General features: G+C 38.6%; 1 protein-coding gene across 2 annotated transcripts in view; it reads right to left on the reverse strand.

Moving 5' to 3' along the window:
• Positions 1-22874, reverse strand: part of Calcr (calcitonin receptor) — an 85937-nt gene extending 63063 nt beyond the window's left edge. For both annotated transcript variants that reach the window (XM_041675603.1, XM_041675604.1), the window contains exons 1-3: positions 22786-22874; positions 22427-22608; positions 12496-12603 (exon numbers count right to left, since the gene is read on the reverse strand). In XM_041675603.1, coding sequence (XP_041531537.1) covers positions 12496-12518 — 23 coding nt within the window. In that variant the 5' untranslated portion in view covers positions 12519-12603; positions 22427-22608; positions 22786-22874. The remainder of the gene's footprint in view (positions 1-12495; positions 12604-22426; positions 22609-22785) is intronic.
• Positions 22875-24413: the final 1539 nt, after the last annotated feature.

The following is a 24413-nucleotide window of genomic DNA, read 5'->3' on the forward strand; positions in this document are numbered from 1 at the left end:
TTGTAACTATCCAGTTTTAGAAGATGATCCCAGATCCTAAGGCTTCTCTTGAGGCTAAGAATGGGGGTATCATTTTTCATAGAAAGTTCCCTGAGAAAAAAATATTAGGATAAGAATTATAATCAAGGTTAAAAACTAAAATGAGAACTAAAGGCCTGATCTGAGAACCAGCCCAGTCCAGCGGGCGATAGAAACCAAGTGTAGCTCAAAGACATGATGAAGTCCTTACAATGTAGAGCTTATAAAAACCAAAGACACTGCAGCCAGTGTTGTCACTGACTCTGATTTATAGGCAGTAATCAGTACTTGAACACAAATTTCAAAGGCAGTTACATTCTCTACCATGGTCATATGTTGCCACAGCAAAGGTCTTTAAACTGAGTGATATATCGTCAGTCACTCAATGTCTTATCTTTTGAAGAGGTCACGTTAGCAACATAGCTGACTGTAGTGGTTTGCTCCACAGCAGTGGCAGTCACCCTTTGCCCCCTTCTCGGTAAATACCACAAATGTCAAAATGTGAGCTGAGATCCTTTCTGTTTTTCTCAATATAGGACATATAGTCCTTTGCAGTTCACTACCATATGATGCTATTTTTCTTTTACACGTAAATCTGGAGACAAAAAGATTTGTAAAGTTGCCAATGTAATCAAAGCTGAGGGACCACCTTTAGAATTAAACAGGGTTTCTATTTAGATTAACCACACACACACACACACACACACACACACACTGGTGTGGGGAGGGTAACAAAGTACCTACATAACACATTCAAATAGTTACATTGCGCTGTGGCTTTCATCTGAATTGTCTGGATGACTGGCGGATCTGAGCTTCTGTTGTCTGCCTAGCTGTGAGTACAATTCAGATGCAGAGGAGATACCAGTGGTACTAGTTACCCCCAGTTCTATGGCAGTCATCTCGGTTCTGCAAATTTACAAGATGTTTACTAAAAATTCTGTAGTATTTAAGTCATATTTTCAAGTTTTTTTTCCATTTTTTTACTGAGAAAAGGAGAGAAAAAAAAAACAAGTTTCCACCTCCTCCCAGCCTCCCATTTCCCTCCCCCTCCTCCCACCCTTCACCCCCTCCCCCAATCTCACTCATGAACATCGACGCAAAAATCCTCAACAAAATACTGGCAAACCGTATCCAAGAACACATTAGAAAAATTATCCATTATGATCAAGTAGGCTTCATCCCAGGGATATTTTCAAGTTTTATATGCTATTTTTTTATTTAAAAAAAGAGGGAAAAAGCTATATATATATATATATATATATATATATATATACACATACATACATAGTATAAATCTATAGCAGGCAGACATAAGTGGATCACAAATTAACATTTAAGCCCCAAAGAAGATACTTGAATTCAAAATTATTGGATCATAAAATAAAATATAAAAATAAACTAAATACCTTGGGTAAATATTTAAATACTCTATTAAAAAGCAAATCTGTCTCTGAGACTTTCAGCCAAGTTTAAGGATCTGTCTCTGAACACAACGGACACTGAGTGTTAACGCTGTGCCACCTGCTGGACATCTTGTCTGCTTCTCCCTGGCAATCAACTACAGAGTCAAAACCCTCTGGACTCTTTGATAACAAATTGTGCTCCTTTTACTATTAAAGGTTTCTTATGTTGTGGCAATGAAAGTTACATATTCAGAACACTATTAAAATGGTCAAACAAGAATATTAACAGCACAACCTTCTTTCATGGGGCTTTTGAGAGCCAGTTGTTTAGATCTATTCCATGGCCACAATAACAAGTTCATTTATAGGTATTGGGGTAAACATGAAGAGCATTTTGTCAAAGGTTGTAGGGATGTCTTAGATACTATCACCTGTCGTTTTGGGAAAACACATCTTAGAAAATTTTATTTTATTTATTTTTGGGGGTGGTCTGGGGGTGGTATATTTCCTGGACAGATGGAATAGAAAGTTACAAACAGTCTGTGCATACAAACAACACAAGTGAGGAAAAATTCAACTAGCAGTTAGTAAAATAGTCATTAGTGCCAATAAAAAAGGCCACTAAATTTAAGTATTTATACCCAAAACAAAGAAAGTCAGAGAGAATACAAAGACTTGACTTCTGTGAAGACATAAGCTAAGGCTAAGTGATCTTGGCCATTGTTAGTTTGCCTCACAAACTTTTAATTTCCTCTACAAGGTGAGTTATCTAACTTACAGAGCGGCCGTGGAATTAAAATAGATAACACACCCTCTCAAGACCTCAGATCTAGCAGGTACTCAGTAGAGATTATGAGTGGCACAGATTAAACTCTACTGGTATGCACATATACAATTAAACTCCACTAGTATGCACCTATACAATTAAACTTCTCTGGTATGCACATACGCATGCCTTAAAACAAACCAAGGTTAAAAGGCAATCTTTGTGAACTGATCTGGTATATTTCTTTCTAACTCCCTGGCTTGAAACATAGTTTAATTATGTTTGTTTTACAGTTTTTGTACTAATGATAATTGCATTTATTTATCTTTTGTCATTATCTCGGTACACGAAGTATTGCTGTATTATATTACTAGTGTGCTTTATTGAATACAAATGTAAATTTCATTAAACAGGTGATTAGAAAATATGATGAGGAAGGAGCTTGAATAGAAGTCTCCTATCATTTTCTATGCAATCCACCTCTGATACATTAGACACGGAAGCTGCACAGGATAGACCATGTTCAGTTTGGATGTCTGACAACCCCTGAAGTTCATTCTCACTAGAGAAGATGCACACACATTTGTTCTATGGAACAGAGACGACAGAGGAATATGCTTTTCTGTTTGCCTGATAGAACCCAGAACCTTGGTTTGCTTTTGCTTTTGACAAGTATGGTATTATTTCAGAAGGAGAAAGTTTTAAAGCAAAATGTACTTTCTACAAAACTAAGGTTTATTTTCCCTCTTAAATCTGGTATCTCCTTTCTTATCAAATTTCATTCCTGGTGGAGGTACAACATTGGCAAGATGTTCACTGGTACCCTGGGAGGAGAGTGAAGGTCGGTCTCTGAAGGGCCGCAGTGTGAGTTTGTTAGAGAGTTGTTTGGTAAGGGAATGACCTGGAAGCTCTGAGGAGGATCCCTGGGCAGGTGGAGGTTTGAGTAAGATTGTCAGCAGGGTTCCTTAGCATTTTATGGTGCTAAGTTTATAAATTCATGTTGCAGAAAGGAAAAAAGCTACTCTTGTGGGTTCTTATTTTCCCTAGAAGCTTAGAAGAAGATTAATGTAATGGTAATGAAGAATAAAGTGGGACCTCCAACAGGGTTGGCAGAGCCCTTTAACAACATCTACATTATGTATGATGGCTCAAGGAGACATTTTTGTGATCCAGGGTCAACTCGGGAGATGCAGGGCTGAGTGTGGCCACAACCAAGCTTTTAGTGTAGCACTTATTCTTACTGTACCTAGATGAGGCATCGGTGTTTTTCTCGAAACAGAGCTGTAACATCAAAATCCTAAGAAAATGAGCCAACCATTTTTTTGTTTTTGTTATGTTAGCTTGTTCAAAAAATTTGGACCTTAATATCAACTTTGAAACTTGCCAGGGTCAAACGATAAACCTTGATATGGTAATTTACATTTTACGTAGTGTGTGTTTTCATGGGGTTTGATGAATTCCCATGAGAGACTTTGCTTCGATGCTTCATGTAGGTTTCCATTTATAAGACGGTGTGTATTTTAATAAATAACTATGAAAGTTGGTGCACACATTATGTTTTATTGTAAAATAACCTTTATTCGAAGCTTTGTTTACTCAACAGTCTATTTATCATGAACTCCCACTCCTTAGAAACTGACTGAAATGTTCAACACTTTAAGGCAATCTGTGCTTTATTTTGAAGGTTTAGAGGCATGCTGGGTATACATGCCTTTCTAAGAGAAGGGGGGTCTAGGCTGGAGGAAGGTAAATGAGACAGAAGTTAGAGAGTACAAGTGGCTCATGATGAACGGTGACCCTGCTAATGTCACTTTTAGCTGACAAAGCAGAATCTCAGACCTAAGGAAGTGTGTGTGGGGCGGTACTGCAGGATAACAGGGCACAGAATGCATCAATTGCCGGTTGGCAAGAAACTTTGAGACCAGTCGGCCATATTATTCCTAGTTTAAGCCAAGTATATATATATATATATATATATATATATATATATATATATATATATATGCCTGTGTTATACAAATGGAGGTCTCCTCTTCAGGAATAGGACACATCAAAATTATAAAAGCAGAGTCCGTGGATATCCCATTTGTCAAGTCATACGTGTAACATATGGACGTGTGGGACACTGGTATGTATTACTCACTTCTCCGGAATGTTTGGTCATTTACTCTGCACTGTCAACGCACCCAGAGCCTGCTGCGGTGGCACAGTGATCCAGAGAGGCAGGAACTAATAGCCCTACTCAATGAGGAAACTACTGCTTCCTGCAGGCCACTTTGTCCGTAAGTAGGGCGGAATGTTTGACCTGAGAATCTCTGCCATCACAGTCCCTGCTGTTAACTACTGTACCAAGCAGTCTGGAGGTGCTGGCTATGGGAAATGTCAAGGCTCCCCCTCCCTAGGATGGGTGATAGGATTTTCTGTATAAACAGTACAGACTGCTCCTTTGTCAGAATGCTACATCGAGCTGGGGAATCCCTTAGGGAAATCGTAAGTGGTCTGGAGTCCAAGCTGTCAGAAGAGGATTTTGATGTGACCAGGTTTCAGCTATGACCCACCATGTTCGTGCTGCAAAACAGAGCAAGCCCAGTTAACTCAGGCCTCTGAGGAGCTGTGGGGAAGCAAGCGGAAGGTGAACTCATTATCCTTAAAGTGACTGAGGGAATGGTAGGCCGCACACTCCTGGGGTCATTTGGAGTAGTGGAATAGAACAGGGTTGGTACCTCAGAATAAATGAGTTTTACATGTGAGAAAAGCCATTTATGGAATAGCATTCAAGGCAATAGTTTGGGTGGTGCCTGTCTTCCGGTTCTTTGCAAAACTTTCAGGCAGTTGTCCAAGGAAAGATACTGAATCCAAGACTTTGTAAAAATGTGTATTGATGTAGGCAAGTAATAATGTCAGAGAATCACCTATCAAGAACAGCATAGTGCTTATCAAGTCTATTCAAACAAACAGAAATGACAAACTAATATATATTCCATAGTCATATCTTTAAAAAAGAGCTTTGGTAAACAAGAATTTAATGACTAGCAAACTCGACTTGGGCTGGCTGGTAGACATAGGTTTTTTTTTTTTTTTTGGTTTTTGCTTTCTGTTTTTATTTTTAAATCTTATTTGTGCTCTATTTTAGTTAAAACATGACGTATTCACTGGGGTCTTTTTCAACTGTGTGAAAAGGATAAAATTTACCTTTAACAGAGAGGAAACATACAGAGAAAAGGGCTTGGGCATGACACGGATGACTTCCTAAATCCACTAGTTAGCTGGAAGTTAGCTATGTACTTAGCAGATACTTGATTTTGTCAAGAATAGGGCAAGGCCGCTTTAATATAGCAAAGCAGGCATGGATGGTGAACATAGAAATGGGATTTTAAGCTCGGCGCTTGCTGTCAGTGCAAGAGCAGAGTCTAGATCTGCAGAGCATGATCTCATTGCACCCCAAGACCTGGCTATGTGCTCATCATTTTAAAAATGGGTTTTAGTTTAAAATATCTTGTTTATAATTCTACTAACAAAATTTTAAAAATTTATATTTCCAATGTAAGTTAAGGGGAACTTTACCTTGTACTTGAACACATTAAGTAGGCTGACACAAGTTCATAAATATAACTTCTTAGCAGTACAGCTAATTAGCAACTCCAACATTCCGTGTACTTTTGCACATATAATGTATAACACTGTAAGCAGAATAATTTCTCCATTTAGATATATAATTCTTGGAATTTCTTTTCTTAATATGCAAGGGACATCTTTCTAATGCTGTTCAGTATCTTCATAATACATTTCAGGGTCCTCTCTTTGTGTGTAGGCAACATTCACTTTTGAAGAATTACAGAAATAATAGAAATAACATTCTAGAGACACTAAAAGACAGGGACAAAAGATTCACAATTTTCTTAAGGAGACAATAAGTAGAAATATTGGGTCAGTAACAATATTTTCTGTTTCTCCCTAATAACTAAAGAGGTCAGGTCCTTTACTCTTAATAACTTTGACTATTTCTCTCATCTTTTGCAATTCCCTGCTTACAACTTTTCCATTTAAAATATTTTTCCTTTTTTTTAAGTTTATAGGAACTCTTCTTACCCCCCCCCCCATGTTTGATAATTTATCTCATTCAAGCAGATCTGAGTTCAAATTTCTGTTTTGCTTCATTCCTGAGAATGATTTTGGGAGTTCCCTAATGTTGCTAGTTCTCAGATTGTGTATATACAAGTGAAGATAAAAGCAATACTTGCTAGTATACTTTTTACAGTTGGCAAGTAAGACTTGCATATGCCTGTGTTTTACAGAGAAGTGTTCGGATGTGTGCATGTGTTACAGAATGGTTAAGTGGAGCTAATGAAAACACAAGAAGAAAGGAACAGTTTTTTGTTTCTTGGGTGCTAAAATTAAGGCAAAGATTGTAAGGTCTTAGAATGGTGAGTGTGTGTGTGTGTGTGTGTGTGTGTGTGTGTGTGTGTTTGTATGTGATTTAAAATGAAATCTGTCTGCTTGATGCATAGGAAATACTCTTTAAGCCATAATCATCATTAGAATACCATCATCATTTTTGTGTTTTGCTTAGAATGCTATGATCTTCGCTTATAAAAATATTCTCTTATATTTGCCCTACAAAAAGCATTCATTTGTAATATTGTAGAAGGTATTTTTTTGATAATTGTTATTTTCCTAATGGTTTTATTTGATAATATGCTAAACTCCAATATGTATCTAGACACTTATTCTGTCTTATTAACTTCCCCCTTTCTGCACAAATCCCATTGGTATTCTATCCTCAGCTTCATGGCATGTTGACCCTTCATAAAACAAATCCCTCACTTTTCAACATTTGATTTCAATGATTATTTACTTATGTATGTGTTTATGTGTGTACATTCTGCCTGCCTTCAGTTTCATGCAGTTGCAGGGATATGTGGTCTGTCTTTCTTCTGTCACTGTACCACACTGCCTAAGACAGTGGATAACCTGAATAAGCCAACGGAAACCTTAGATTATTTAAAACTAGACTTTTCTGCCATCACTTCAGCTATTTCAATTATTAAACCATTACAAAGAGAAGAAACAGAGCAAAAGGCACAGGAACTCCTGTAACAACTGCCCTACATCTAATTTTAGTAAAAAAATAAAGTAATTCTTGCTTTTCACATAAGGATTCCGTCAGCAGCAGCAGTTTCAAAGGAAGTCATGTTGTTATTTTGTGCTCCCCTTTCTCACGCCATGGCTCGGTACTGCCTATTTGTCTTTGCCACTTAAAAGAAAATCATTTACACTCCTATTTGTTTTAGAGAGAGAATATGACTATTCCTTGAAAATTTCATCTTTCAAGATCTAGATGAATGCTCATTTGAAGTAAATAGAACTGTTTTTCTTCCTTCTGTACCTCCCTGAAGCTCAGGAAAGACATAGACCGTGAGCAGTTCAGTTTTCTGTATCTGGTTGTACTTTGCAGTCTTTTAAATATAGCTTCTAAATTATATTAATCAATATTTAAGGAGAACAAGTGGCAATTTCTTCTTAAGTTAACTTATTTGTTCCTGATATGAATTTAGACACATGGAAAAGAAGTAATGGAAATTCTGGAAGAAAAGGAAATGCTAGAAGCTTGAGTAATGACAAAGCAACCTACCCCAGGCAGGCTTCCCTCAGAGGCAACTACATTGTATGAGTATTTTTCTGACCTTCTCACTGTCAAGGGAAAAACTGGGCCTGGAGAAGTGGGTCTAGCAGTCAACCTAAAATCTCTAGAGCTATTGGAAGGCAGGGAGAAATTCAGGTTGTGCTGATGAGACAATCTCTTCTGTTCCCACCCTGTCTGCTAAAGACTAAGTCATCTTGCTCACCAGTCCCTTCCAGCAACTGGCTGCTTCCATTTTTTTAGATGTCTATCAGGAAGTGTCTTCCACAGTCTTTTGGTAGACAGGCTAAGGCCTTTGCCCTTTTGTGGTTTAGCAAAAGGATTTATATTAAAAATATAAACTATTATCTGATCCACATTATTTCCACTCTCTGCAATGGACCTGTAGTCACAAAGACAGAGGCCATAATGTCTCTTCTATTTCATATTTTAGTGCTGGGAGGAGGGATTGGCAAAGTACCCAGGCACTTGAAAAAGCATTTTGAAAATGGCTACTCACTACTTTAAATGGAACAAAGTTAATCTTTGAAGAAATATTTTTGTCTTTTAGCATAAATATTTCAAAGCCATTTTCATAAATTAGTATAATGGCTGAAAATTTCCAAGTTCTCTCCCCTTGCCTGGTTCACACTTTACACTGGTCTCTTTCTCTAGTATAATGCTGACTGTCCCTGGGGACCCAGTCTTGCTATTATCCCTATCTTGTGGTTGACACACCATGTGACAATTTCTTTGCTGCATTTTACATTCAAATCACAAGAAGGTATGAAACATAATTCATATGCTGAAAAATTAAAGCTTAAGATACTCATTCTCACAACACAGTGTATACTCTATATGAATCTGTATTTGAATATATTAGAAGTCACTATTTAAGTTCCAGATGTCCAAAGAACTTGAACAAGAACTAGATTGCCTACATTAAGAGAAAAACAAGCCCCATGGAAGAAAGGAAAAGGAATTGGTTTCCTTCCTCATTTGTTTCTTCTGAGGACTGAGCTACAGCACACTTCTGCTTTCTTTTTAAAAAGACAGAAGCCTTGTATTCTTTAGTACTAGGGTGGAAAAAAGTGTGTTTGACTTAAGGAATCAGTGTATGCAACTTTTTAAACCTCCTATCAACAATTAAAATGGTGCTGTACTCCTGATATATCAGGTCACGGTATAGGTAACTTAACCACAAACCAAAGATTCATGAGAAAACTTAGGATCTGCACTTTAGGCAAACGTATCTGGTTTGCCCTGGTCATCCACTGAACCTTCTTTTACAGATATCAAGCCATTGTTCACGTTTGAGTTCTATTTTCTCACTAAAGCTATGCCCTCCAGCTACAACGTTCTTTATGCACTGAAGAGTCTTCCTTATGTCATCTGATGAGCTCGTATAATTTCTGTGAGTCTGCTTTAAAGCTCCCCTGACTATCCTGATATGTATAATTAGTCATTTTAGATTTCTTCTGTTTTTCTACTGAGAAGCTCTCATGGTGGGCCCATATGTACAAGGACATATAAGGTGTACATTTTCAGAATGCTGGAGGCAAACTCAAACCATGTGAATCCGAGATCACCATCAGCAGGACTGTGACAGGGCTACCGTGGAAACCAAGGATGTGTTGCCTGCAGAACTGTGAGAAGATGATTACGAAAAAAGAGTAAAGCCTTTACTCCCTCCACTAACTAGATGAGGTGTTTCAGCTCACCTTTTAATCTGAACTATACATTTCTTAATTGTAAGATGAGGATCAAAATAATAACAAGAATATATAAGGGGTGCTATTCTGATATGTATTTATCTCTAGGTTTGATATCTACCACAATAGAAAAGAAAAACACACACACACACACATACATGCACGCATTCATACACACACACACACACACACACAGAGAGAGAGAGAGAGATATCAAATATTCAGAAATCTGTGCATAAGAAAGGCCAAACACTGCTGACAAGCAGTGTGTGTGTGTGTGTGTATATATATATATATATATATATATATATATATATTTATCATTATGTATTCTCAAGATGACACCACCATGGCTACTGAAGTAGCATTTCTTTCCACAGTGGTAAGCGCCTATCAAAGGAGAGTGTGAGACAGTGCACGGCCGTATGTATAGTACTCAGCTGGAGTTCAGGTGTTTTGTATATGTATATTCGATGACAGTCTATTGGACATGGATAGTGTCACTCTTTTCCAGCTATATACTGGTTCCCTTAACTGCCTTTCAAAACCAGAAAGCATATGAACTTTAAGCATAAAGCTTAAGTCTTAGAGAAACCTGTGAAATATATTTTGATAACTCTCTTCATTCTTACATGTTTTCTACTTTTTTTTTTAGAGGTAAGAATCTTATAGTATATGAGTGACGCCGTTCTCTCCAATTGTCCCAAGTATGAGGCAGAGGGACTGACAAATTTTTAATTAGTATGTTTAAAAATAATTATCAGCCATTCCGAAACTCATTAGATTAAAAAGGAACATTATTGCTCTGCAAAAGAAAGCTTATGTTCGCAGAACAAAGGGCAGTCCTTTGTAGGGAAAGACTTTAGTAGTTAGGGAAGTTCTTGACGTTGTCTTTGAACTTCTTCTCATTTTCTACCAGACAGTGAAATTCTGCCAGGGGTTAAAGATCACATTTGAGAACAACTATTTTCAATTAAAACCCACATGGGACCCTGAATAGCCACAAACTCAGCACCAAGTAGATACGATCAAGCATATAAGCTCTGATTTTTACTAGGAGTGCAGGGTAGGGATTCAGACTATAGTATGATGTGCTGAGTCTGGGTTCAAATCCTGCCTCTGCTTTTAGTTATATGACCTTCTCATCTGAAATCTTTATAACCCTCTGACCTTAATTGGGAAAAGTGAGACCACTTGTGTCTACTGCATGAATTAAACGGTATAATTCTTCCAAGAACTGTTGTAGTAATCACTTATATCAGTCAAAAATGACTGCATTGGCACATTACTAATGATGAGAATTAATCTCTTAATTTTAACTTATTCTTTTTTAAAAAAATTTTATGATTTATTTATCTTTATTTTATGTGCATTGGTGTGAAGGTGTCAGATCCCCTGGAACTGGATTTTCAGACAGTTGTGAGCTGCCATGTGGGTGCTGGGAATTGAACACGGGTCCTCTAGAAGAGCAGTCAGTGCTCTTAACCGCTGAACCATCTCTCTATTGGTTTCTTTAAATTTCAGTCCTAGTATCTGTGAACTGGAGATAAAAAATATATCCATTTCCAGGCTATTGTACAATCAAAATGAGACAATGTGTGCCCATATATTGTTGGCAAAAATATATCTGAAATTGAATTGTAACACACAGTATCTGTTCTGGATCTCTGCTTAGAAACCCCGTGACAGGAAGGAGAAATCACACTAATGAACGACTAAATATGAAATGCAAGCCTCCAACTTCTCTCCCACCATGTTTGCATTGCCAGCTGCCCGGTCAGCCTCCTCAAGGTGCTTTGTCTCCCAAACCCCCTTCCTACCCACCAGCACTTGTGGCTAAGTCTGAAACCACATCCTTTTCATTTTAAGAATATCTCTTGCAAGTTAGTAGTTTCTGATGATGGAGAAAGACTGAGAGGTGAACCCTCCTGCACTATTGGAATCTTAATAATTTCTTAACAATCACCCAATAATTTCCTAATTCTTGAGGAAATTGAATAATTTGTTGTAAAATAGGTATGTTCTACTTCAATAGTTTTTATTTTACTATTCTATAATTGAGCTGTCACACTAGGGGAAAATCTCAAATTAAGCCCATTTTACAAGAGAGAATACAAGAAATGTGTAAGAGAGCTAAATGTCCAAGAGTTGAAATGAGTATAAATGCAAGTATGGTAAGGAAACAAAAAATAGCATAGTAAACAAAATCACTTGCATGAGACAGTAGTCTGAGCATGGGTGAAGGACATACAGTTTTCTTTGAGTTTCAGAATGGACCGTCCCCATTCTATTGCTACCCCAACCCCTGTTTTGCCCAAGTACACAAAGTGCCTAGGCAGTCATCAGATAGGGAAATGAGACTGTTCAGGGAACATGGAAAAGAGTTGTCACTCTCCAAAATAGAACTTGGAAAGTTTATCATCTCTGAGTGAATAGGAAAATTGACCATTTTTAGACTAATTAAAATTCAATGTATTTTCATTTGCTATTTTGTGCCCACACATTTATTTCCCCCTCCACATCATTAAAACCACAGATACCATGGGTTTCTGACTAGTTTTCATGGAAATAAGTAAAATGTAGTTTTAAGGTTCTTTTAAAAAATCGTGTTATATCGAGTTGGGCTTTATATTTTTGATAGAGGTTGCATCTTTGAAAAAATTAAATCAACTTGTTTTCATTTGATTTTGCTTTTTATGAATGAAATTGCCAAGCTGGAAAAGGACAGTTTCCACTTTGGGTAAAGCACAGTGCACAGTGGGATGCTACAGGCCTGGGTCTAAGCATGAGAGCTGGAGAGGAAAACAAGGAAAAATTTTATTATTTCTATATATTTTCCAAGACAGAAATTCATGGATCTGTTGTTTAAAGACAAACAAAATACAAAAGTAAAAGACATTTTGCATTAAAATAATAAACTTTGGCTGTTATAAACTTAATAGTAAGTACATTTTTATTTTATGATTTACTTACGCTTTGAATTTCCTTGGAACCATTTTCAAATTCTATGTGTGGCCGTCCTGCTCCCTCGGTTTCTTCTTGTGGGGAATGTGCGCTAATGGCACTTACCTTAGGTGGATACTGTAAATATCAAATGCATTGAAATCAATAAAAAGCACAGAATGTTAGCGGCTCATAGAGAGCTCTGCATAAGTGGTAGATATAGTTATCATTATGGTATTATTGAGATACTTTAATTAATATCTCCATTCTGTGTATGTCGTGTCTTACAAGTTCTTAACTGCTCTAAATCCATCCTTAAGTTCAAAAACCTATGATTTAAAAGTTGGTTATATTGATAGAATACTTTTGCCTTTTAGTTAGTTTTACATTGGCTATTAAGTCTTTAATATCTTTAGCTGTAGTATAAAGATTAACATTTGAAATTAACACTCAGACTTACAACACAAAGAAAACATCATTATTGATGACTATATTTTTTTTTCCTGAAGAGAGTTAAGTACAGGTTTCCCTATATGAAGAAAGCAAGATTTGTGGGAACAAGGTAAAAAAAAAAATAGTAGTTGGTAGGTTTATAGTGATAGGGGAGAGCGGGAGCAGGGAAGGGAGGGGGAACTGTTGTTGACATGTAAAATGAATTTTAAAAAGTAGCTGATTTGAGCACGGAAAAGTATAAAAAGAGACTAAAAGAGAGACAGGGGAAGGCTTTTCTTTGGGAAGTTTTACATCTGGGCCACACAGGCTTACTGTGTGGGTTGAAAGTCCTGGACCTACCAGGAGACTAGATGAAACAACTGAGATAGGTCACTCCTGCTCACGTGTTTCATTCTCTGCTCATCTGGGAGTGTAGTGGAGCAGGAGGATTCCCGCAAATGCTTATGCCTTCCAGTTACTCTATCAGTCCCTCAGAGAGTACTAGACATGGATTCAAAGGATGGGATTCTCCCGACAAAAATACCATCTTCTGCTGGGGGGGGGGGGGGGGATGATGACACTTCTGCTGTCGTTTTCCCCAATGAAAGCATTGGATTCCTAATTTAATAAAGGTCAAATATTAATTACCAAGAAAACATATTGGCTCCACCTTAAAGGCAGAAGTGTCGTTTTAACATATTAAAATGCAGCTCAATGTGATCATAACATTAAAATTGGACATCAAGCTGCTACTCCTCAAATGTGCCTAGATATTAATATTTTAGTAGCAAAAAAGAAAAGCCAAGTTTCTCATTGACCTTATATTCACTAAAGATAACATATCTAATTTGTAAGAATATATATTTTCCTCATGGGATGCAATAAAATTATTTTTATTTTCAATGGGAAAAAAAGCAACCTAGTAAATTCTTATTTTTCCTGAATTGGCCCCCGAGCTATGATCATTTGCTTCATTGGGGTTTTGCCTTAATGCCATTTTTGCAGTCTATGTGATGTTAGGGATGAAAAAGTGTTCTAATATTGTCCTGACCTTTTAGCCTTGTAGGAGGCCCAGGCAAGGTGCTGAAGCCATCTGCATGACTGCGTGCTCTGTGCTATGAACGTCTTTGAATCTTAGACTAAAGAGATTCCATCCAAATGCTCATAAACATCAATATTTTCTTCAGGACACCCTTACACTTGCCAGACTTCCACCTGTCCCACATAAGAATAGAAAAATTATTACCATTGGGCTAAAAAGTTGGGTTAATTAGTATATGAATTGAGTCAATTTACAATTAAATTTGGCAGCCATACAATTTGTCTTTTCTTTTGCCCTTGTTGACTGCGATGATTTCACGAGGAGCACTCTAGAGAGAAAAGCTCCTCAAATAGCCAAGCTTTTCTTTAGGAATCACTACTAATTGTTATAAAGTGGCCATTTCCCCCATTGTATAAACAGGATGAGCACTTGTTATTTTGAGCTCCAGGGAAGTATAAAGAGTTTTCATCTTTTGTGGTCATCAAATTGCTGTTAATAATTAGTAAATTCATTTGATGACTACTTAAAAAGGGACTTGGTTAAATAATAAAAGCCTGAAATTTAAAATCAATATTACATTTCATATTTTCGTTGCTGTGAAGGAATGCCCTGCTAATATATTTAGGCATCTAGAACATTCCATAAATATAGGCAGAACTTGAACTATTCCAAGCTGGGATTTGGGGTAAATACAGTCATAGTATGCCTGTAATCCCATTGGGTGGAGCTCTTGCAAAAGCTTGACCATTGCAATGATTAATATTCTAATTATAGTTTTTTTAAGGTCTCAAAGTCACCATCAATTGCCATTAGTTGGAGTTGGTTAGTCAGCATTAGTTTTGAGTTGTAGCTCTGCCATATTCAGGGATCCATGAATTTTGGCAAGTTTCTAATCCTGCTTCCTCATCAATGGACTGGACTTTATTATATTCTTTAAGGACACAGGATATATAAGGGTGTCCTGAGAAGTGACTGAATAGTGTTGCATCCAGTGCTCAGTGGGCCACCATGAACTGTAGTTACTATTTTGTTGTATCTCCCAAACTTGGAGGACTTAGATTAAAGAAGATAAATCTTCTGTTTAGTGGGAGTTGTTTCTGGTTCTGGTTTGTACTAGGGAAATAAGAACACCCTTGCCCACAAAGGTATAAATAGCACCCAATTAGCTTCATCCTACGACAAGAAGCAGAGCTATAATTGTCCTTCAGAATTCATGATAGATTGGTTTCAGGACCAAAAATTGTGGACAATTAGTTTCCATATATAAAATAGCATAGTATTTAATTGTAATCCAAACACCCTCCTGTCATTCTGGACTACATGTAATAACAACTATAATATAAATTCTATTTTAAGAATTCTTTTTATTTTTAATTATGTGTACGTGTATATGTCAGTAGTATGCACATGTGAGACCAGGTTCCTGTAGAGGTCAGTCGCATTAGATCCCCCTAGAGCTGGAGTTATAGGCAGCTGTGAGTCATCTGACATGTGTGCTCAGAATTGAACTCAGTTCTCTGAAGGAGCAGTATGTGCTCTTAACTGTTGAGCCATCACTCCAGCTACTATAGATGCTATTTAAATATGTGCTTGGCTGGATTGTTTACAGAATAGTGACAGGAAAAAGCAGCTTGCCCATATTTGGTACAGATTTAATTTTCAAAAGCTATCTTCAGTGTAGGCGCAGTAATCGAAGTCTGCAGACCCCATATGCAATAGCTGTCCTCTTCTCTTTGTGATTTAGAGGGGTAAGGGGCACTGGATATGGTTCTGCATGTTTGACTGTCTGTCGTGATGCTCGACCTATTCCCTGAAGAACAGGGAAAATGTGTGTAATAAGCCCCAAAACGAAAACAGATTATTGATTTGGAGGAAGTATCTGGAAGTTCCGGGACAATCACAAATTAATTCTTTAAAATAAAACTTCAAACTTCACTGTGACAAAAATCACTTCAGGAAAAAAAATCCCAGCATCATGATAGCTAAGTTTAAATAAATTTTAACGTATCCCAGAACGAACATAGATAGCTCTCTGGATTTGCTGGGGAGATGAAACAAATGGAGGACTGTCCTGCATAATCTGAATGGAAGGAAGGAAAGTTAACATGCATTCATAACAAAAAAAGAAACAAGTCACAAAGCAGCTAGAATAGATTCATCTTATCATCCGAAAATTGACACATTTATCCTAAAAACTTAGTTATACAACTTCTAAATATATAACCAGTCCGAGAAGAGTTTGTGCACGCTGAAATGCTAGAGTTCCTAGAGGACTAGAATTTATAAAGCCCTTATTGGTCTTTCCCCCAGTGTCCTACTGGAATAAAGAGATTTAGAAAGTTTGTTTCAGAGAATTAATGTCAAAAGAGAATATATTGAATAAAAGGAAACATGCTATACACATATTGTATGTGTGGACACACACACACACACACACACACACACACACGTCGTCCCCAACACGCAGAGTCTGTGGAGTCTCTGAAAGACTGACAGATGGCCGTAATACTACATTTTGTTTGAGGGGTCAGTGGCTGTCAGAGAAGACTCGAGGAACGAAGCAGCACTTAAGCGAAACTTGAGGTTGTACAGTTTTTAAAAATGAGAGATAAGTGCTTTTCAAACTAACTGAAATGACTGTACAGCTCAGGCCTCCTTTCCCACCCCTTGAAGCAGGCACCCCAGGCTGCAGCCCGTGATGGCGTTCTTCCTCCTCTGTCTCCTGGTGACTGCAGACCTGGTGGTTTTCTTTCTGTCTGCCATGGAGCCACTGGCTCTGTGTTTTCCTGCGCATCTAGCCTCCCATGTCTTTGGAAGGTTTGATTTCCATTTGTCCCTGAAAATTTGGTGTCCCCAAAGGCTATGCCTTAAATGTTTAGCTTTTCATTTTAATTTCCTATGTTTGATGTTTTTCTTTCCTCTTTCTTTTAACTCCTTTCTACTGTTAGCTGCTAAAACTGCACTGAAGTTATTCTATTTTTTAAATTTAGTATCATAGTCTTTTGAGGCATGAATATCCATATTTACTTCTATGGAACACCACCATGTACATAAAACAAAATATATCATGTTTCTTCCTCCCCCCTGCAAATTCAACTCTGTATCCTTTTGTTTCCAAATAGTTCTCATCTATGCTAGGTGGTTGACACCGTAGGTCTGTTGTTATCTGTGAAGGAAAGCTAGAATTCCTCATACAACTAGGCAGTGCTTTCATTCATCTCACCTCCAAATTTATCATTGACTAAATACTTAAAATACTACCTTTAAATAATTTCCATACTGTTTCGTACTATTGTATCTCCAAGTGGCCCTAATTATTTCTCTTTCTGTTACGGCAATAAGGCTCCAGACTTTCCATTAATTTGTATCCATCCCACTTTCAATCTAATTTTTCTCCTATTTTTTTTCAACAGAGTGATTCATTCAAATGGGAAGTTTGACCATTGTTGTCCCTTACATTATTTTTTTTAACCCCTTGTCTTTAGGATACAATGCAATCCCTTTAGTCCAGCAGGCACATTAGCTGCTTGGTATGTTATCGGTGGCCTGCAAACCACATATCTGCAGTTTCCCAAATAACACGCTGTTTCAAGCTTTTTGTTTTTAATATATATATACATTATATATACATATATATGTGTATATACATGTGTATTATATATGTGTGTATATATAATCTCTTTTGTGCAACACAACTAATGTTGTCCCTTCCTTTTTTGGCTTTTTATGTGTGATCACGTCAGTACCAACTCGTGTCCTCTTGAAGAGGATCACTACCCTAAGAAGCATCCCTGCTTCCCATTGCAGAGCACCCCGATCACCTATGACAGTGCATTTGTTAGTTTGTCTGTCTAGTTCCCTCAAATCAGGGACTGTGATTTATCATAGGAGTCTCTGACTAAAACATAATAAGAATTTAGTAACTATTTAATGAGTGTTGAAATATGAGTGATCCTATCACGGCAAAAATTTGTTGTGTTATTGGGGTGGGGTGGAGAATTAACAGAAGGATGAACAGGTTAGATCTGAAATGCTGGATTTCGAAGCCCCAGACAAATCACGCATAGCTCTAAGACAAGAACTGTCAGGAGAAACAAACCAAGGCAAAAGAGTCTTCAACTGGACCAATATATAAATGGACACACACACACACACACACACACACACACACACACCCCACCACACCAGCTTTGAAGAAACAGTATATAAACCAAAGTTGACAGACAAGGGCAAAAGGTTGAAGGAGAAGCATAGTCTCTAAACCTGGAGTCAACTTTCCTAGTCAAACTGCAGCTCCAGAACTGGAATTAAGGAGCTGCTGAGATTTTCTCCCTCTCATTGACGGAAAAAAAAAAAAAAGTCAGATGGGGCAATGTCATGAAGTATCTTAAATAATATTCTGAAGAGGGGGCTACATCCTCGGCAATCACTGAATAATTATGAACAGAGGATGACAAGACGAAAGCTTACAATCTTTTGTTGTGAATTCAACACACGGGGACTGAAACGTGGCTGAATATTGGGAGAATATTTAGATATTTTGATAATGGCCATAAAAGGGGTGGCTGTGGAGCTGGGGAAAAAGCATAGCATCCGTCAGAAATTCAAAGTACCCTTGAGAATTGATAAGACGTGAAAGAGAGGCATGCACTGCCAAAAAGAAATTCTAGTGCTACAATAGAGTTAAATATTGATTACAGAAATATTGATTGCATTGCACTGAATCAGGTACTTTATTTTTTTTTTTTTGAGAATTAACTCGTGTTTACAGATGCTAAACTGTTCTCATACACAGGACACGAGTGTCCATTATTTCTTTAATTATGGCCACGTCTTATGCCGCAAGTGCCCTCGGGTGCCTACAGGTGTCAAGCAGTGGAGTGGAGCTGCAGGCACAGACGAGCAAGCAAACTCGGAGGAGAGGGGGCTTCCAAACCAGCTTGGTACCAGGGACATTCACTGTGCCCTTTGATGGATATTTCCTTTCCTAAAAAATATTTTTTTCCCTTCAGGAATAAAAACAGAACTATATTCTAAATCCACACATACACATTGCTTCGAGGAGACCGACTTAGGAAAATTGCACTTAAGGAATATGAAGCAATGGCATTTTCTACTGATTCTTCCTGAATGCTCCAACACCACGATATACTTGAAAAATGCAAAGTTTCAAGATCCATACACTCATCATAGATCAGTTTTCCAGCTTTTATACACGGAAGCCAGAAGTATGTGATTTTTGTGTATTGGTGAAATCTAAAACAACCCAGGATCATTTTTACCAACACAAAATATTACCATTTGGTTTTTCATCAGCTAAAGCACTGGAAGATCAAATCAACAATTGAAAATCACGTAATTGCCGTAGCAAACCATGCTTTTAATTATCCTTATTATAGAAGAAATGCCAATTTGTGAGTGGCATAATCATTCTATTTATGTACGCTTATTTTCTATAGATGAAAAAAAATCCTTTAGGACAAAGATATGATTTTTTTAAATGTACTGTCAGACTTGAATCAATACTTGGCATTTAGTAAATAATCAAAATGTTTATGAATAAATTACATTTAAAATATAACACTTACATAGAACCTACTATGCACAAAGCAACTACCTAAGTGCTTTACAACTATTAATTCATTTAATCCACATTAAAAAAATCTTTTAAATAGATTTAGCTTTTATAACTAAAAAGGTTGAATTACTTGCCCGATCCGTGCAGCCGAACACTGAGGAGCCAGGAGTCCTGCCCGAGCACAGCTGTGCTGGAATCTTTCTCTTACCTTTTGTCACTTGCAAATAGGTGCTGTCTTTAAATTTTTTAACAATATAAATATTTATTTAAGGTGTGCTTTAGTGATACAGTTGAACTCAGAATAAGAAGGTATGGATTTGAGCACATCTTTAGTTTACTTAACTTGTGGCATTAAGAAAGTTTATAGGCATAATAGAACTTCAATTTTCTCATATATAAAATCAGGGCAGAGGTTTTCTTTAACCTCAAAAGTTTATTATGAATTTTACAAAATTAATTTGTATGAAAATACTGGAACACAATTGGCACCAGAATGTTACCTGGTATGCCAGGGAGGATGGGTTTTAATTTTTTCCTTCTCACCTTTCAAAAGGTATATATTTGCACACCGTGCATCATATAAATCTTAGCAAAAGGAAATCAAACTGAAAAGCATTATTTTTTAATATTTACTGGAGATAGAGTTCACGTTACAGTTCACTAAAGCATTTTCTGGATGGGCAGATAGCTTGTTTTCTGGGAAAACATATTTTCCTGGGATCTGTTAGTATTTAAACATCTAACATCAAGGAATAAAATCTTTCTTCTGATTAGAAAACCAAGTTATATGTATCACATACGTGGAAAGAAAGAATAGACAGACACCATAACAAATGATTTTTATTTTCACCAAGATCTTTCAACATTCATTAATCTATAAAATCCAAGATCAGACCAGCAATTCAGTAAGTGGCATATATGGTCTCTAAGACCCTCCAACATTAATAGATTCTATCAAATCTTATGGAAAACTGTATTGGCTGATTCTTATCAGTCATGGTTACATGTTATAATCACCTAAAGATATATATCAATAGACAGACCTCTTCCCCAGATATTCTAGTTTAATTAGGTTGGGTAGGGTCGGGCATGCTTCCCCCACACCTTTATTTTATTAAACAAAAATTCTCTCAGGGATTCTAATTTGTGGCTCAAGTTGAGAACAGCAGTTCAAGTTGTCAGGGAGACATCACTGGCCCCTTATCATCTCTTTACCTTTACTGTAATAAACACCAACAAGAGACAGCATTTTTATTCAAGCCAACATTGAAAAAGTCTGTGAGGTGTTCATGAAGAACCGAGATGCCACATCATTTTTATACTAATAATTGCTTGACGTAAAGGCTATCTTTATTCATCTGCTGTCTTCTAAAACTACAAGATAATGGGAACTAGGAACCATACTTATATAAATTTAAATTTACATCTAAGCATCATGAAACAGTACAATTCCAAGGCTGTTATATGCTCTTGTGGGTCAGTTTACTGTTTTCAATGTGTTGGTGTGGTGAATAAGCAATAAACATTTTTACAACGTGGTAAATGTTATTCTCATAGTTTTAGTTCTAAAAATTAACTGTAGATTAGAGTCATTAATGAACCAAAACAAATCCCAGATGGGACTGTTAGAATAGAAATGAATGTGGTTACTGGCAAACTGGAAGGCTTTGTGAACCCGGGTATCCTAGTTCCTTTCATAACAAAAGTATATGAAACCAGCAATTCCAACTTGTTAAAGATGAATTCTTTAACTACTGAAATTATTAGGCCAGCAACAAGCTAGTACAAATTGTCTTTAAGAAATGTCAAAGCATAAAAAGCATCCCCACTTTGTCTTGAACAGCAAGTCAATCGGCTTGACTATGTAAAATACTTGTCTTCGGTAATCATTTCAAACACTGAAACTTGGACACTCGGACATTTAACATGAGCTTCAGGAAGGTGGTCAACCTTTAGCTTATTTTGAACATTTTAGTCTTAGTTGCCCAATAATTTCAACAAATATTCTTGATTAGATGGGTTTTCTCAGACCCACTTACACCACAAAGGTGGTCGTGGATTCCTGCAGACCCTGCCCCCCCCCCTTCTGTTTATGTATCCTATTGGATTAAAGCTATCTTACAGAACTTTTAGGTAGATTCCCAAAACAAAACCGGCACGATAAGTGACGAATCTAATTGCATTGTTGATTTCTGACTTCGCATGTCCTTGCACCTCAAGGAAAGCGACTGTTTTGAGAAGAGGAATTAATTTGTTGAAATGTTTCTTGATGTCTTTCACCCCGGCTTGGAAAGAGCGTCATGAAAAAGAGGGCTCTTCTGGAAACTATGTACACGGCAGATTTCCCTAATAGGTGTGAAGAATGGCTGCTATGCATAAATGATTGTTGGAAAGTAATTCTTTGTAAAAAAAAAGAAAAAAAAAACATGACCAAACAAGCAACCTCATTCACTCCTGTAGTCAATTTCAAGACTGTTCTAAGACTGAGAACAACGCAATACATTTTCTAAATGCCGATGTCCTCTACTAGTTACTAAACACCTCTTAGGGAAAAACCACGACTTTAAGTCTAGAAATTGTTAAACTCAATAAAATGAAGACTAAAACTTTTGAAAGAAAATTCATATGAGCAATATTATAAAACTCACTTGGAATCAGAGAGCTTCTCAACACAACATTGTGAACTATAACACCTTCCAAGACACCTGTTTTTTTCTTTAATCAAGGTATAGTGAAGCAGCCTAGCCCAAACAACAGAGACGCTACAAGAGACCTTAACATCACAATCAAATTACAATTTAGCAATTAAAAAAAAAACAAACAAAGTATCAATCTCACAACTCCTCTAGCTATTTCTGAGACCCCCAAATCTTTAAATCCCACTCACTCCCGCCCCAAACCCATCTTACCAGGAATTCTCTCACTCGGTGTCTGGGCAGCTCAGGCGTCTCAGGAATTCAGGCTTCACTGGGCATTCCCTGGCAGGGAATGCCAGTCTCAGGGTGAGGTGCGGAAGTGCGCACCTGTCCAACCAGGAGGGTCCGCAAGCTGCAAGGTGCAGCCCACCCAGGGTCCTGGGGGGCTGGCTTTCCTAGTTTAATGTGAGAGCAAATTGGGTTAGTCTTGGGCACTCTCCTGCTCCCCTCCCAATTTCCAGGCACTTTAAACCCTTGAAGGGATAGGTTCAAAGCCCAAGGTTGTAAGCTAGGCTCAAGGCAAGGGTTTTTTCCCCCATTGCTCTCTGCTCCCCAAAGCGCGGGAGGCTCACCTTAGCGGAGCCTGCCTCTGCTCGCCCGGAGATGAGGCTGTGCGCAAACTTCTCCGACTTAAGTCCTTTTCGGTGCGCGCCACCCCCGCCTTCCTCCCCACTCGCGGAGGAGGGGGACGGACGCTCGCAGAGCCGGCCCCGCCCGGACCCTCCCTACACGTCAGTCCCTCCAGCCCTCGGAGGGAGGGGCTAGCAGCAGCTCCTGCTCCTCCAGCCCCCCCGCGCCCCGGCGGGAGAGGGGCTTCACTCGCCGCTGTTGCTCCACCCCCCAAGAGTTCCCGATACCCCTGCGCTGGGAGCCCAGGAAAGCAGGGAAGGGACCCCAGCTAGACCTTGAATAGGGAATAACTAGGGGGTCGACAGATTGGGCAGAGAGTCGTAACCCGTCCCTGGAGGCAGCTTTCTGGGAGTCCAGCCCCTTCCCGGCGGATGCAAATTCCATAGGGAGGTGAGTTTCCCAAAGAACCCTATCCCAGAGAGAGTGGCACCGTAGTTCCGAGAGTGGTCACTCAGGGCACCACACCAGAGACCCAGAAGAGAGTGAGGTATGTAGTGGGGCGCGGTAGTAAAATTGGGGTGGGGGCGTGAGAAAACAGCTGACCAAGACCCGGAGTGCTGAGTAAGGATCCCGGAGGCAGAGGGTAAAAAAAGACCAGAGGTTCCTGCAAGCCCTGGACCCCTCTGGATTTGGGCAGGCGCAATCTAGGGTGCAGGTTGGATTTGGGGGACACATTCTCTTCACCGAAGAAGATGATGCTGGTGAAGTATCTTAGGATGGGTGACAGAGAAGAAAAGAGTCTGAAGTGCCTGACTTGGTGTGGAGGACAATTCCTCTAAAGCCAGCAGGAGCCCGGGACAACCCGATTCCAGATTCCAGGTGGGGCTCAGCGGGAACTGTCAGGCACACCTTGGGAGGCAGGCAAGTTGCTTCCAATGGGGGGTTGCCCTCCACCTCCTGATGTCCGGAGCTGAATGCAGTCAGGTAGAAGCAGACACTTTTTCCCAGACTGTTCAAGGAAAAGCAGCTACCTGTGTGTCCCAGGAATGTAAGGTGGCTGTAACCGTCGAGGTTACCAACACACCTGAGCAAAAGGGATAGTAATAATAGGATGGGGGTGAGGACGGGGAGGCAGAGAGCAGCACAAAACACTTTCCTAGGCACTCAGAGGTTAAGCTTGGTCAGTTCTGGGTAACAGAGATGCAGGTGTCTTTGCAAGGGGCTACAGCTCTTTCTGCTCCTCCATCCTGGGAGATCAGTGACTCTAGTCAAGAGTGTGTGTGCTTCTTTCCTAATTTGAACCCTGACTCTTTAACCTAGCGAGACTACAGGGGCCCTTAATTTGCATAGTTTGGGACTTTCATTGTCCCAGTGGAAGACAGGATCCAGGGGCAAACAGCTTTTCCTTGGGGGTCCTCTTTGCAGGCTCCCGCTTCTATATGCCCCCTCCCTTTCCCTGCCACATCAGTCTGGTGACCTAGAGGTCTGAGTGTGACTCATCACGCATTGCATTCAAACCTAAAGCACCATGCCACTGTAGGGGAAGAGTCTTCACCTTCATTTCCGGGCTCTAAGTGGTAATAATATTGTTAAGAGTATGAAATGTGACAAGGAAAGGGGCTGGATATTC

This window comes from Microtus oregoni, unplaced genomic scaffold (assembly GCF_018167655.1).
Source record: "Microtus oregoni isolate MIOR12 unplaced genomic scaffold, Mior012 000026F_ref0000081, whole genome shotgun sequence".
In the NCBI taxonomy this organism is placed as follows: Eukaryota; Metazoa; Chordata; class Mammalia; order Rodentia; family Cricetidae; genus Microtus; species Microtus oregoni.